The sequence below is a fragment of the Sorex araneus genome, chromosome 3 (genome assembly GCF_027595985.1).
Source record: "Sorex araneus isolate mSorAra2 chromosome 3, mSorAra2.pri, whole genome shotgun sequence".
In the NCBI taxonomy this organism is placed as follows: Eukaryota; Metazoa; Chordata; class Mammalia; order Eulipotyphla; family Soricidae; genus Sorex; species Sorex araneus.
The window spans coordinates 143,361,808-143,376,496 of record NC_073304.1 but is presented as its reverse complement, the minus strand read 5'-3'; the positions used below and the strand labels follow the sequence as shown (position 1 = coordinate 143,376,496).

The following is a 14,689-nucleotide window of genomic DNA, read 5'->3' as shown; positions in this document are numbered from 1 at the left end:
GAAGCCTCTCCACAGGGCACTTGTTGGACAAAGATACCCATCTCCCAGAGAGCCACAAAGGTGAAACTCTGTCATCAAATCCCCTTGTCTGATTTTGCTCATGAAACAATAATTTCACCCCACAGAAACTATTCAGGTGTGAGACACTTGGAAGTGATGTAAATCCAAGAAGACACTCTTATGTTGTGTTTAAGCACAAATAAAGACTTCAGATCCAAAGGGGAAATGAGTGAAATTTTCAGTTGTAATTTTCCAAGATTAACAACTCCTGCAGACTTGAGTGAAAATCCAGATTTCTCTGTAGTAACCAAGATTTCTGGGAGTTCATTCTAAGACCCAGGAGAGCATTTATTTGGGCTCTGCACTTGGGGTTAAGAGGGTCATGTTACAGCTCTGTTTTGCACTTGTTGAAAGGGGATGTCCACCCCATCCCCACCTTATATTTGTGCTCCCCTTCACTTCTGCCCCCTTTCAACAGCATCATTTTCCACCCTTAACTGCCACCTAAGGACAGTTATCCAGTGAACAGAGACCCAGGGTAACTTGTAATAGTGAAGTCAAATGCTTATGTTTTTCCCTGCAGTAGGGCAACATTTTTCATCTCCTATTTTCCTTGGCCAGATGGAAGATGTCATTCAGGGAACCCCAGGTGTTTTGAAGATGAAAAGGAAGGTAGGGGGCCTGGCTCAGTGCTTATTAACCACAGAGAGAACTTGGTTCACTTCAAGAAATAGTCAAATAATGGCATGGGAGAGACAATGACTCTTAATGAATTCGTGTGAGTAAAGTGTGAGGTGACCAGTCTGGGGACATGCAATCCCCAAGCTGCCTTCTGGAAAAGAGAGATGAAACGATTGTTTTCTATCACTGCACAGTATTCGCCTCCCTTCGCTGAAGCACACGGAACCACTCGGATTCCACTCCCAGTGCCAGGATTGCCTCAGAGTGCTTGACTGCCATTTAAACAAGAGGGGTGGCAGGCGACAGGCCAAGATGAAGCCCGAGACAGGAATAATCTCCGGTGTTCCCTTGAACAGATGAAATGTCCCTCTTCCATCTCTACCCCCCTCCCCACGCCGCCCAAGTCCTTCCCTCTGCGGTCATCCTCACACCGCGCTCCGCGCTGCTTTCTGCTCAGCTTTCAAAGACCGCCTATCCTAAGGCACATGGAATCTACGCCCCGTGGAGTCGGGCACCCCCCGGGCCACCCGAGAGGAGGGGGGCAGAAGAGCTACAGAAATAAGCCCCAGAACCGGGCTCTAGTCCTGGACAGGTGGCACCTTGGCACGAGTGCCCAGATGTCACTTTCTTCCCCAGCTGCAGGGCTGAACGCCTCGTACGGACTGGGAGAGAGTGCGCGGGGCCTTCCGCTCGGGGCGGGGGTCTCCGACTTGCGTCCAGTGGCGCTATCGGCCCTGGATCGGCCTATCTAGTGTAAACGCGGGCTCACACGCAAATACGTGCCGCATCTGGCCCCGGGCTTCCCGGCGTCTCGGTGACCGAGCAATTCCCAGCGGCAGCGGGCTCCCGGGGGCCGGGCGGGGCGAGGAGGGGCGACCGGGCGCTGGCTGGGGGCCGCGGGGGGAGGGGGGCACGCTCCGGCCGCCCCGCCCCCCGCCGGCCGCGCGGCGCGGGCGCCCTCGGAGCGGGTGTTTGCGCTCGCGGGGTTTATGGCCAGAGCATCTGGCCAATATTCCGGCCGCGCCGGGCGGGCGGGGAGCAAACAGCGCGCGGCGCGGGGGGGGGCCTGGCGGGCGGCGCGTCGGGCCGCGCCCAGGTGAGCCCCGCGCGCGGCCGGAGTCGGGGGCTCGCGCGGGGGCGCGAGCAGCAGGTGGGCACGGCCGGGCCCGGGGTCCCGTGGGCCGGGGACGGGGGTCCTGCGGGAGGGACCACTCCCGCCCACCACGGCTGACGGCGGGAAAACTTTCCTGCGGCCGCTCACGTCCCCGGACGGCGGAGACCGCTGGCCACCCCGGCGGGGCGCGGGGCGGCTGGGGGCCGCGAGGGGTGCCGGGAGGCGGGCGCACCGCAAGCCACGCCCGGGAGGCGCGCGGGGGAGGAGGGGCGCGGCGGGCGGGGGCGCGGGTAGGTGCGGGACTAGATAAAGAAGCGCCCGAGACGCGCGGGGCTGAGCTGGCGGCGCCGGGGAGCTCCGCGCAGCCCCTCCCCGCGCCCGCTGCAGGCCGCGCCCGGCGGCCCAGGCGGCCGCGAAGGAGGGTCCACTCCGCGCCCGTACCCGCCGGTGAGTCTCCCCAGCGCGCCGGCGGCGAGAGCGGCCGTGGGGGTAGGCAGAAGCCAGAGCCGGGATGGTAATTTGGAGATGGAGCCTGGTAGAGAACGGGCTTCTCCTGTCCAAGAGGAGTGGGGTCACCGGATGGGACGGCGGTGGGGGATCGAGGGCGACCAGACCCTGTCTGGAGGCCCAGCAGTCGCGGGTGTCTCGGGGAGGCGGCTCCAACAGGGACTTTTCGGGGCAGAATGTCCCCAGGCCATCCCCGGCGCCGGACAGTTCTGCTTTGCGTCGGTAGAGATCGCCAGAGGATCGAGAATGAGCCTCGGCCGGGTCTGCTGAGGTCCGAGATCACCGAGGGGCGCCCTCTCGGCTCCAGCCACTGACCCACCCCTCCCCACCCCCGCCGACCTCCGGTGCACCAAGCGCACACTGCGGGGAGCAGGGGGGCCCTCTGGCGCGCCCCTCGCGCTTTCTCGACTTTGGTGGCGCTGGGGGGGTGGGAAGGAGGCGTTGCGTCTGGAGGAGGCAGTGCTCAGATGAGAGAAACAAGACGAGACCCCCAGACATCCCTCCTCTCCTGCCCGGGGCCCTCGTGGTCGGTTCTGGTCCAGCAGGCCGGGTTCTTCCAAGCGTGGACACCGAGCGTGGGCTCCCCGCGCAGGCGACGACTCCATTTGCTATTAGCTCGGCTGCGCAGCACTAAGTGCTGAATGCTAACCCGTTAGGAGGGGCCGCGTTCGTCACGTGTTGAGTAAATTCTGATAAGAAAGTGCTTTCAGCGCCGCATTTCCTGAAGAAATCCAAACCTCCGGTGTTGAGATCGCCCTAATCAGGGGGAAGGTCGGGCTTGGCTGGAAGAACGGTCCTGAAGGCAGCGCCGATGATGTGTAATCTCATTGTAACATATTTAATCATTAGAGCTTCGAACGAATAAAGCAGAGGGGTTCGCCCGAGGGGACATGGCGTTCGGGTCCCCAATAAACTGGTGACAATGGATTGGCTAGGACAGGCTTATTTGGCCTGAGGGGGGCTTTATAGAGATGGGTTTTTCAAAGAAAATATTGGAAGGAAGCCGGTTCCATTTTGTCGCTCGCCCCGAGATATATTTCGTATTCAGTTTAACATCCATGAACGTTAAACGGCTTTTCTTCCTTTTATTGTATTGGATGCATTTTCAAAGATCTCATTAAAGAGCATTTATCAAAGTCCTAACATAAGTCTGCAGGGTCGTAAGCCCACACAATGAGGCTGATTAATAGAAAAAGAAATCCTAATTTCTGTTACAATTTATGCCCTTGGGAGATATCTGACTTGGAGGAGGTGGCAGATAATTGGGAAAGTGTTGTATATTTCACCTTCAAAATACGGGGTTGGGGGTCTCCCTGGTTGTCCAAGGCTTGGTGTCTGGGCCTACAAGTTTTATTGCCCAGCACCTTCTTGTTGACTCAGAGGGTCGGCTGTCTGGGAGGCACCTGCTCATTCTTCCTTTCAGTTTTGAAACAACATGGTATTAAGAAAGAAAACAAAAAAAACTTACCTTACGCCCAACATGAACTGAAATTTCCTTTTCATCCCATTAATCTCTGCTCTTCGGTCCCACAAACCATTCATGCCATGCCAGTTTCTCCTGCTGCATTGTGGCATCTATCTTGGTCTGGCCTTGGCCTTCCAGGAGCTGCATTCGGGGCGGGTATTTAGACCAGACTGTGGGCACTCCCCAGGGCCTTAGCAGGCTCTGTCAGTCAGTACTTAGTTAAATACACTGAAGACTTGGCATTTTCTGCTGAGGAAAGTGCCTCTTTCCTCAGGGTCAATGCCCTGACTTCATATGGATAGATATAGATATAGATATAGATATAGATATAGATACATATATATGTTTATATATAATTGTTTTATTTTATAAAGTAGCTCACAGTATTTCACTACATTTCATATTCAAACACCATTCCCACCACCATTACACCTCCCACCACCATAGGCCAGGACATCAGAGTTGGCACCGCTGCTGCCCCACTTGAGGCCTAAGCCACTAGCCAGGCCCTTGGAGGCAACCACCCTAAAGGGGAGCGTCTTCACCAGGCACAAGTGGGCAGCATTTTCAGGCCCATTAATTGAGGACACGCCACACTCTGAGACTGCAACCTGCTTTGAAAGGAACCTTCCCACTTCTCTGAAACCTCTGTGTCTGCGCTGCTGACCCTGGAATGGCAGGGAGGTGCATGCACTTGGTCAGTTTCAGGAGAGAAAAAAGACAAGACCTGCCACCTGGCACTAGCCAGACAATAAACCGATCTCATTGAAGACTGTTATGTGAGAGTGGAGACAGGGGCCGGCCCTAGTGCTTAGCCACATGCTGTACTGGGACAGTTTCTTTTCAATTTCTTCTCACACAAGGAAAATAATCTTTTTGTTTTTAAATTTCTTTTTAAAGAAATGAAGTCGTACAAATAAGTGTTGCCAAATAAAGGGGAAGACTGATTGGACATGTTTTTGTGAGTGTGGAGGGCAAGAGGTGCTGCCTTGAGCTATGGAAGCTTTGAGTTCCTCAAGGCCACTCCGTCTTTGGGATGGACCCCCAAGGTACCCGCACCAGGATTTGTTGTGCCATATTTCCCTGGAGGACATACCTATGCAGCAAGCATTCCCAAAGCTGAAGTGGGGAGGATGCAAGCAGTTCGGAGAGATCCTGGAAGCCAGTGCCAGAGAGGGGAGGAGGCACCATGCGGCACTCCTGCATGCCTATTTCCTGGACCAGTGCCAGACCAGCTCCCAGGCCTGGAGTGTGTAAACCCCTCTCATGTCCCCAAAGTCCCTTCCTTTGGCCTCGTTTGCCCCTCCCCCCAGCCAAGGGCGGAAAGCCCTAGAGCAGCCTGGGGAAGAGAGGAATGCTTGTGCTCTTGACAGTGGCCGGGCCCAGAAAAGGCGCTCGTGTTTGAGATACCTGGGAAAGTAAACAGGTAAACACTGGGCCAACTTGGAGGGCCACTTGTCCTGGAGTGGGGCCACTTAGCCTGTGTACATTCACCTCCCCTCCTGGGCCTCTGGCGATTGTTCAGCTTCCTCACTGCCCTCTACAGCCCTCTGCACTTCAATCCCTCCGGAACCCCGGGCAGCCCAGACTGAGTGTCCTGAGGAGTCTCACAGAGAAGATTCCCTTGGGCCATCTGGAAGAATAGTTCCCTTCCTCCTTTCCCTCCACCGCCCCTTCCAGGCCTGTGCACTTTTGTGCCTGTGGGAAAGGAGGATGCTAGTGTATAGAGTTAGAGATTGTTAGGCATCTTGCTGGAAATTTTAACCAGGACAGAGGGTCATTGGCTGCCCTGTGACTCTGGCAGGGATGTTAGGTGGTCAGCAATTGCATCAAATTTCAGCACCTAGTCACCCCACCCCAAGTTTGCAGGAGGGCAATAGTCGCTGAAGAGACTTCAGGCAGCAGCAGTAGGAGTGCCCAAGGTCCCAACACAAATACGATGGAAGTAGGACCTCGTCATCTCCTGGCTGCAAAATAGAACCTGGAAAAATATTTACTGCACAGCCCTAGCAAGGAGATTAAATCAGAAGCAAGTAAAGCTGAGGCTGGTAAAGGGGGACATTGATCTGTTCTGAAATGTCAGGGAGAGGGAGGAGATGCTGCCTCTGAGAAGGGCAGGAGCTGGGCCCTGCAGCCTGTGGGCTGAGAGGGACTGCACCCAGCCAAAAAAGATCCTAGGCAAGACTAGGCAGTGTGACTCAGCAAGACCCTTGTGAGAGTCCTCAGAAAGCAATCACCTGTTTAATTTATGTGTAAAAGTATATTTGGTGCCTGGTACATGCACACACCTACACACACCACACCACACACACACACCCCTTACAGATGCAGGAAATTGGGGAGACCATAGAGCACGCTTTGGGTATTGGATTCAGCCCCGGCTGGCTGCCAGCTGGTCCCTCGCCGGCCTCCGGGTCTCCACTTGCCACTCCTAGGGGACTTGCATTTTATGATCTTCCTCTAACAAGCAGAGTTTCTCCCCTTCAATTATGGGCCTCCCAGCGGTCTCCTGGTGCCTTTTCAATTGCAAATGTCAGTGCTTTGGACGAGGGCGCGGGAACTGTGCTGGCAAGGGACGGGGAGGGGGGGGCGGGAATGGACTCTGAGGTCCTAGGAGAACACCGTGGAACACAGTGAAGCTGGCTCTGTGGGGTACAGAGAGCAGCTCTGGGGGCGTGGAAAGATCTTCTCTTGCTCCCTCCTCACCTCTTTCCCAGGTCCTAGAAAAGGGAAACTCAGCATCATATGGGGTGAGAACAAGGAGGGGGCGGCGACATTCCAGGTGGTTCCCTGTAGGCAGGTGAAGTGTGACCCCCACAAGACATGCTGGAAAAAGATTCTGCACACTGAGGCCTGGGGAAGCACCCAGCTGGTTCATGCCAGGGCTAGACACATGCCCTGGGGGAAAATGGCCTGACTGAGCCCAGGGCCTCCCTTTTCCAGGCACCATAGTCAGCACCCTGTCCCCATGATTCATTCCCAGGAGCCTGAATCCCTTAGGAAAAGAGTTTTCTAAGGTGCTCTGCTCAGCCATCAGGTAGTGGGTGGGGAAGGATGGGACTGATGTCAGAGGCTGAGGCCACTTGCCTGGGTGAAGGGTTGGGAAAGGCAAGGAGAAGCTGGCAGCTGAGTGGAACCAGGTGGCTCCAAGGTAAGGAAATCAAGCTGCGGGGGTTGACTAGAGGCACCCCCCTACCCAGCATTTAAAAAAAAAAAACTGGCTCTAGAGGCTATGCAATAAAGGAATAATAGGTCCTTCTTGCCAAATGACCCCTTTCTACCCAATCTGAGAATTGGCCTGGCTCCACCGGACTTGTTTCTGGCTGGTCGTCATTGCTGGAGCCTGTCCTGGTCTCCAAGAGACACCCCCTCTCCACACACACTTGAGAGAAATGAGGAGGGACCACAGAAAGATCTTTTCTGCAATGCTTGGATTGTGGAACTTTTTCTCGCCAATTATTTACTTAGGCACTAAGTAACAATGGCTGGAACAGGGCTAATCGCTGCCTGCCCCCCAACTTCTGGTCTTCTTCGCCTCCTGCTCCTGGTGGAGCAACTTGCCTGCTGCACAGCCAGTGCACGGTGGAGAGCTCCCAAGTGAAGGGGGGAGGGCATGGAGGGATGGAGGCTGAGAAGGACAGAGACTGGAGAGAGAAGGGAAACATGAAAAGTAATGGGTGTGAGGAACATGATTCAAACCAGTTTCTAACTCTTGCCTGGTGTGGGGGGAAAGAAGGGGAGGGGGAGAGAAAAGGAAAAGGAGGAGAAAGAGGAATGAGGAGCATCGACATGAAGGGGTTTCCTTAATATTGTGGACGGATTCAGAAATGAATGAAGAGATAGTCCATTGAAAAGGGTTGAATGCCATGACAACTAGGAACAACCTTAGATTTATTCCAAACAGTTAGGACACATTGAAAGAGAGCGTCAATCATGCATTATTTCGCCACTGAAATAAATGCAAAAACCGAGCCTGGACAAAGGCTTCCAACGGGAGCGGGACATTTGTCTACATTTCGCTCATTGTCCGCAGCTTAGCAATCGGTTTGTATTTGTGTTTGCCCGGGTCCGACCACCCAGGACGCGCCGGCGAGGGGCTTGCTCTAACCTGGGCCATTGTCACCCACGTCACATACTGGGGGCGAGGCAGCGAGGACTGGAGAAAGCCGCCTGGCAGTTCTCGGAGAGGGCTGGACAGCCCTGCGCTGGCGACCCCGGAGAGGCCGCAGCTGTGCCCTCCAAGGCCCTGGTGCCCCTGGTATACCAACCCGCCAAATGAAATGGGGAGGTTAGACCGACTCCCACAGGAATCCCTTCTGCTTGGCTGCACCTGACGATCAGGGCCGAGGTGCCTCAGGTGTAGCAAACTGGCCCCCTCCTCCCCCCCACCCAGTAACACTAGGAGGAGCGGCGACAAGTGTGGGTGGAAGTTTCCTCCTCAGCGCCCTCCATCCTGAGAAAGTTCAACCTCCGAGCTGGAGAGAGGTTGGCAATTTGACCCTAACATAAGGCAAATTAGGAGCCGGTAGCACGTCCTCCGAACGCGCCCCGGGGACTCCAAGGAGACGCGATCCCAGGACTCAAGTGGGAGCATAACACTGCTGAGAAAACAGGTTATTGCCCCCCAGCCGCCCCCAAGCAGTAGGGTTCCTCACCCCGAGTTAGAGACTGTGCCCCAGAAGCCCCAGCCCCTCCTCTCTCCCTTTCCGTGGCTGCTCCATTGCCCGGGGCTTCGAGAGGAGGCCTGAGGGCGGGGTGGGGGAGAAGGCTGGGTGTCGCGGGCCCCGTGCTCTCTCTGCTCTCCGGCACCCCAGGAGATCGGCGGGTCGGGCCCGGCTAGACTTCGCCCGCCGCTCCTCTCCTTCCGCTTCCCACTAAGGAGAGGGAACGGGGCTGTCCACCTAGGCCCCAAGAAATGGGTTAGGGGTGGGCCCCGGGGGAGGCGGGGTGAAGGAAATAAATGTCTTTAGCAAATAACTAGGGGCGGCGGGGCGGCGGCTGTGGCTTGGTGGTGGCTCCGCAGACCGCGAGCGATCCCTCTCCTGGGTTTCGGCTCTTTCGGTGTTAACTAGAATCAATTACTTGCCTTGTCATTTCTAGTACTCATCCTTAAGCCTCAACCAAAATATTGACCTAGGAGGCTTACAGAAGTTGGGCTCTTGCCATTTGAACCCGATCTTGTTTAGGGAACCACCAGAGATGAGAAGGGGCGATTTCCGCGCTCAACTCTCACCCCCACCCCTTTTCCAAAAGGCGCCACGAATCGCCAATATTCCTGCGTGCTGGGGGCGGGGGGGGGGTCCCGGGGGCAGGGATGTAGGAACCGGTGAACGTGAAGGGTTTTTTTTTCCTTTTTCTTCTTCCTCCCGGTTTCTATTTTGTTTTGTCTCCTCCTCCCCCCGCTTTTTTTTTTTTTTAAGATGCAATTTGTGAAAACAGCTCTTTCAAGTGTGAGGACTCGCGAGCGACGCGGTGGTCCTTTGTATGTAAATACTGGGTGGGGGGGAAACAGCCTCGCCCCGTCTTTGCAATTAATTGACACGTTACACCTCTCATCTTGCTCTAGAGGGCCGTTGGCTGGAAGCGCAGAGCTCCCCAAAACCCACAATTTCACATCTGCAAATACTGTCTTCATCCACTTGACTTCCAAGACCCGCCCACACGTGTCCAACCTTTGCGTTTTAATACCCCCCTTTTTTCCACCCTTCGCTAGCTCCCATCCCGCTTCCCCTCCCTCCCTCTTTCCCTCCCTCTTCCCTCCCACCCCCCTCTCCCCAGGTTCGTGAGTGGAGCCCAGCCTTATATGGACTGATCGCTCGGGCAATGGCCCATTTTTTCCTCGCCACCAGCCGCCACCGCGCGCCAAGCGGCCGCCGGAGTCCGAGCTGACGCCGCCTTGGCACCCCTCCTGGAGTTGCCAACTCGGCCACCGCGCGCTGCCCGCTCCCCGCTCCCGTCGTTTCCGCGTGCTCGCGGAGGCGAGACTGGTACCGCGTGGGGCTTTTTTTCTCCCCTTTCCGGCAAGTTCTTCCTTCCTTTCTTTTTTAAAAATCAATAATTATCTCCATCATTAAAGTCCCTACCGACCCCTCCCCCTAGCCCTCCCCCTCCCCAGCCCTCCCCCGCCCCTATCGGGGAGCGTCACGAATTGACCCAAGTGAAGCTACAACTTTGCGGCGCAAATTGCGGGGTCCCGAGCCATGTCGCTGACCAACACAAAGACGGGGTTTTCGGTCAAGGACATCTTGGACCTGCCGGACACCAACGACGAGGAGGGCTCGGTGACGGAAGGACCGGAGGAAGAGAGTGAGGGGCCGGAGCCCGCCAAGAGGGCTGGACCGCTGGGGCAGGGTGCCCTGGACACGGTGCAGAGCCTGCCCCTCAAGAGCTCCTTCTACGACAGCAGCGACAACCCCTACACGCGCTGGCTGGCCAGCACCGAGGGCCTCCAGTACTCCCGTGAGTAGCGAAACTTTGGCCGCCGTGACCGGTCCAGCCCGGCTGGGCGCTGGGGGGAGCAGGTCGGGGACCGAGAGCCGCGGCCCTGCCTGCGCCGGGAAAGGGGTCCCACCGCCCCGCCGACGCTTCCTCCTCCTCCAACCCTCCAACTCCCGGGAAATGGCCGGTCTCGATTTATTTTTTTCCCCAATGCAAGAAATTAAGAGAAAGGGGGAGGGAAGAGAAATACCTCCCGAGGGTGACAGATGACAGCTCGGACTTAGGACTCCGGCCGGATCACAAGCCCCCACTCCGCTGCCACAGCCGGAGGAACTGGCCCACAGCTCGGAGCGAGCCGGCCGGCGGGGCACCGGCAGCGGGCGGGGTGGCTCCGGGGGCCCGGGTATAAATAGCTCGTCACCCTGCCCCCTGCACGATCATAGAGGACGCTTTGTGCGTTGCGGAGGGTGTCGAGAAAGTCCGAAGGCCAAAACGAAAGCCCCCAAAAACCTGCCTTACATGGCCGAGCCGATCAATGCCAGGATTGTGGGGTTTTTCTCTTAAAAATCTGCCCACGTCTTTCCGGAGAGGAAACTGCTTAAGGGGGCCGGAGCCCTTAACCCGCGCTGAGCATCCCCGCGCCACTCCCCCCGACACGCACCCACACGGTGCGAACCCCCGAACCTCGAGCCCGAGTCAGCCCTCCTGCGGCTTCTCCGCTCCCCCACCCCCACCCGGGGGTCGCCGACTGCTCGGTCGGGCGTGAAGCGGGGCCGAAGGTCAGGTGGAGGCGGTGGGGCCCGGCGGCGGCGCGGCGGGGCTCGCAGGGCCCGGCCCGGCCCGCGGGGCGACCGCGGGCGTCTAACTCGCCCCTCTCTTCCCACCCTCCCAGTTCACGGGCTGGCGGCCAGCGCAGCGCCCCAGGACTCCAGCGCCAAGTCCCCGGAGCCGTCGGCCGACGAGTCCCCGGACAATGACAAGGAGACCCCGGGCGGCGGGGGCGACGCGGGCAAGAAACGCAAGCGGCGGGTGCTCTTCTCCAAGGCGCAGACCTACGAGCTGGAGCGGCGCTTTCGGCAGCAGCGGTACCTGTCGGCGCCCGAGCGCGAGCACCTAGCCAGCCTCATCCGCCTCACACCCACGCAGGTCAAGATCTGGTTCCAGAACCACCGCTACAAGATGAAGCGCGCGCGGGCCGAGAAAGGTATGGAGGTGACACCCCTGCCCTCGCCGCGCCGGGTGGCCGTGCCGGTGCTGGTGAGGGACGGCAAACCGTGCCACGCGCTCAAAGCTCAGGACCTGGCCGCCGCCACCTTCCAGGCGGGCCTCCCCTTTTCGGCCTACAGCGCGCAGTCTCTGCAGCACATGCAGTACAACGCCCAGTACAGCTCGGCCAGCAACCCCCAATACCCCACAGCGCACCCCTTGGTGCAGGCCCAGCAGTGGACTTGGTGAGCACCGCCTCTGAGACTCGCGGCCCCAGGCCCAGACCCCAGGCCGGCGGCCGCGAGAAGGACTCGGTCCTGGTGGTGGGTACTTAATAATATTATTACAAATAATTATTGTGGGGTCGAGTTGACTCTTGGCTGAGTGAAGAGGCGCTGGGCAGCTACCTGCGCACTCGCGGAGCGGCTGATTCGCGCAGCCGGCAGTGTCCCCATCCCTCTCTTGCCCGAACCTTGGCGGAGGGCTGGACTCTAAGCCGGTTTACAGTGTTTGCGCAGCTTTGCTTCTTGGCCTCTCCTTTGCGGGACCAAATTGTGCCACGTTCACGTTCTCACTTGAGAAAAAAAGAGAGAGAACACGCATCCCCCTACCACCACCTACACCACCACCTTCCGCATTTGTGAATTTTGTAAAATATGTTTGTGTGAGTAGATGTTGTCAGCCGTCTTCTTCTAAAGCAGTGGAGAACACTTTAAAAAAAATGAGAGGATTTTTTCTCCTTTTTTATATAAGAAAATGCAAAATATTTATGGCCATGTAAACATTCTGACAACCGGTGGCAGATTTCTCTTTTCGTTGTAAATATCGGTGATGATTATTGCCAGGATGACCTTGAGGAGGGCCAGGCCCCTGGAGCTCACTCCTTTCTTTGTCGTTTGTTTTGGTTTGATTCTGTTTGGTCGCCCCTGCTTTCTTTCTTTTTCTTTCTTTCTTTTTCTTCTCCTCCCTCCCCCCACCAATTGTGTTCAGTGCAAACATTTCTAAAATACAAGCAAGGGAAAATGTGTAGGCGAGAAGCTCAGCCCAGCCCATTCCCACCCCATGAAGGGTCCTGAGCCACGGAACTTGGAGCTCAGCGGTTTGGTGTGGTTACCCTCAAGAGCGCCGGGCGCCGACAGCTTTCCATTTTTTTAAAATAAGAATTTTAATAAAAATCCTGTGTTTCAAAAAACCCAGCCCAGCCCTCCCATTTGTCTTACTTTGTCGCCCTGCACCAGGCCTGAGACCTCGGGTCACCAAGCCGGGCCAGGCTATTTGTAGTGCCCTTACCCCAAATCCCTTCGGGACAGGAAAATGTGTGTGTGGTGAGGTGGGGGGTGGGGGAAGGGGGTCCCCAAGAAGGCCGCCTCGGGTTGGTGGGACAGGCTGGGTTCCTCGGACCCTGGCCTAAAGGGAGAGCACCAAGTCCAGGGACCCACGAACCAGCGACCCCAAGTCAGGGGTCTCTTGCCTTCCCGGGACCTCCTCACGATCTGAATACCAGGCGCCGAGCTCTGGCTTCAGAAGAAAAGTGACTTTGCAACCAGCCAAAGCGAGACGAGCAGGCTTCGGCTCCCGCCACCCCCAAGCGGCTCCTCGAGCCCGAGAAGCTGCCGAGGGCCCTGCACTAGAGACTTTCCCCACGGGCCAAGCAGGGGCCGGGCGCGGAGCTGGAGACCCCGCCGCTCTCGGCTCCCCACCCACTTTTCAAGTCTGCTGGCCGGGTGCTGGCTTCCGAGGGAGGTTTCGGGACGCTGGAGTATTGGGGAGACGGTAGCGGACATGGGGGGCTCGGGGAACGGGATGGGGTGCTGCGGCTTCCTCCCACCAGGCTCTTCGGTTTGGAGGCGCTTGGGTGCGGGGACCAGTAGCCTTTCCTGCCGAGGGCGCACTCCCTCCTCCACCTCGCCGCGTCCGCCCCCCCCACCCCCCGCGTCCAGAGGGACCGGGGGCCTCGCCCTCTCCTAGAATTGGGGCTATTTGGTCCTTCAAGCCAGATCTCTGTCCTGAAGATGAATAGTTGTTTGCTAGACTGGGAGTTTGAGAAGGAGGCGGCGGGCCGGGCCTTCAGGGCAGTGAGGGGGGAGAAGGCGAGGGGAGCGAACAGGGTGTAAGGGCTTGGGGTGGGGTTTGGGGTGTGGGGAGGAGAGCGTCCGCATCCGAGGGGTACAGAACTTATCCCTCCCACCCGGGCGGCGGGAAGACCCGGGACCGTAGGTGGCGCGCGTCTGCGGAAGAGCTTCTCCACGAGTCTTACGGACGGGAGTGCAGGTGGTGGCGGGGTGGGAGAGTCGGGGAGCAACTGTGCCCTCTCTTCCAGCTCACGGATTCCCGACAAGATTCCCCGGGCCGTGTGCCTCGACGCCTAGCCGGCACGCTGAGTCTCCTGGGGCTGAAAGTTGGCTCCTTCGGAAACAGCGTCTCCGATTCTCAACTCCTCCGCGCCTTTTCCTGACTTGGACTTGGGCGAGGAGGGGGTGAGAGGTGGGGGGTGAGGGGTAGGGCGGGAGCGAGCCGGCAGAGCGAAAGGAGCGGTCCCAGCTGACTTTACCGCTCCCTTTAGTTGATGATCAGATTTAATTCAATATCTAAAGTAAACATGATTATCCGTGTGACCAAATCTGCGCGTCAATAGCTCTCAGCGCCGCACGCACTGGGACGTGATTACACGTTATTCCTCCGTTGCGCATCCGCCCCGGGTAATTGAGGGCGCGGGTGTCTGCCTAATAGCCCCCTAAATGTCCTTTCCTATCTCCAGGCCCACCCGACCCGTGCAGGCTTTCCTAAATGCTAGTCTCCCTTTGTTCCCCACACTGGCCTGGGACCTGTGCGGTGTTCGATTCCTTGCTGTTTGCAGAGTGGAATAGTAGAATCCCCTTCCCATTACCCCCAAGCCCCCATTCTCATTTGTTGTGCAATAGATTAATGCCCAACTAGTTCTTGTACTGAGCACACAGCATCCTATGCTCACTTCTGGGAAGGAGAGGTGGGAGTTCCGGTAGGCTGCAGGTGGAAATGTCACTAGGCCTGAGGCACAACCCCAGGACTCCAGCTGATTTTGACTATTGCAGACCCCAGGATTTCTGCGGGCCTACAGTCACCGCGGAGTCGCCCAGCCCTCCGGGGAGAAAATGGGTCACTCCAGACTCTCTCAGGCTTCTTCTGCCTGCTCCTTGGGGTGCTGTGGGGGCGGTGGCCAGCCCCTGGAGCCTGCCATCTGGGTGTGTGCTCACACCTCCTGTAGCGGGGGGTGGGCTGGCCGCCTGCCGCTCTGTCCC

General features: G+C 57.6%; 1 protein-coding gene across 2 annotated transcripts; it reads left to right on the top strand.

Annotated features, from left to right (window-relative positions):
* The first annotated feature begins 2,103 nt into the window (after window positions 1-2,103).
* NKX2-2 (NK2 homeobox 2) lies at window positions 2,104-12,598 on the top strand. 2 transcript variants are annotated; one of them, XM_055131592.1, is made up of 3 exons: window positions 2,104-2,242; window positions 9,334-10,226; window positions 11,098-12,598. In XM_055131592.1, the coding sequence occupies exons 2-3, from the start codon at window positions 9,968-9,970 to the stop codon at window positions 11,658-11,660; spliced, it is 822 nt and encodes a 273-aa protein (XP_054987567.1). In that variant the 5' UTR covers window positions 2,104-2,242; window positions 9,334-9,967; the 3' UTR covers window positions 11,661-12,598. The 2 variants fall into 2 exon arrangements, with proteins under 2 accessions (XP_054987567.1, XP_054987568.1); XM_055131593.1 differs by lacking the exons at window positions 2,104-2,242; window positions 9,334-10,226 and adding an exon at window positions 10,655-10,873.
* The last annotated feature ends 2,091 nt before the right edge of the window (window positions 12,599-14,689 follow it).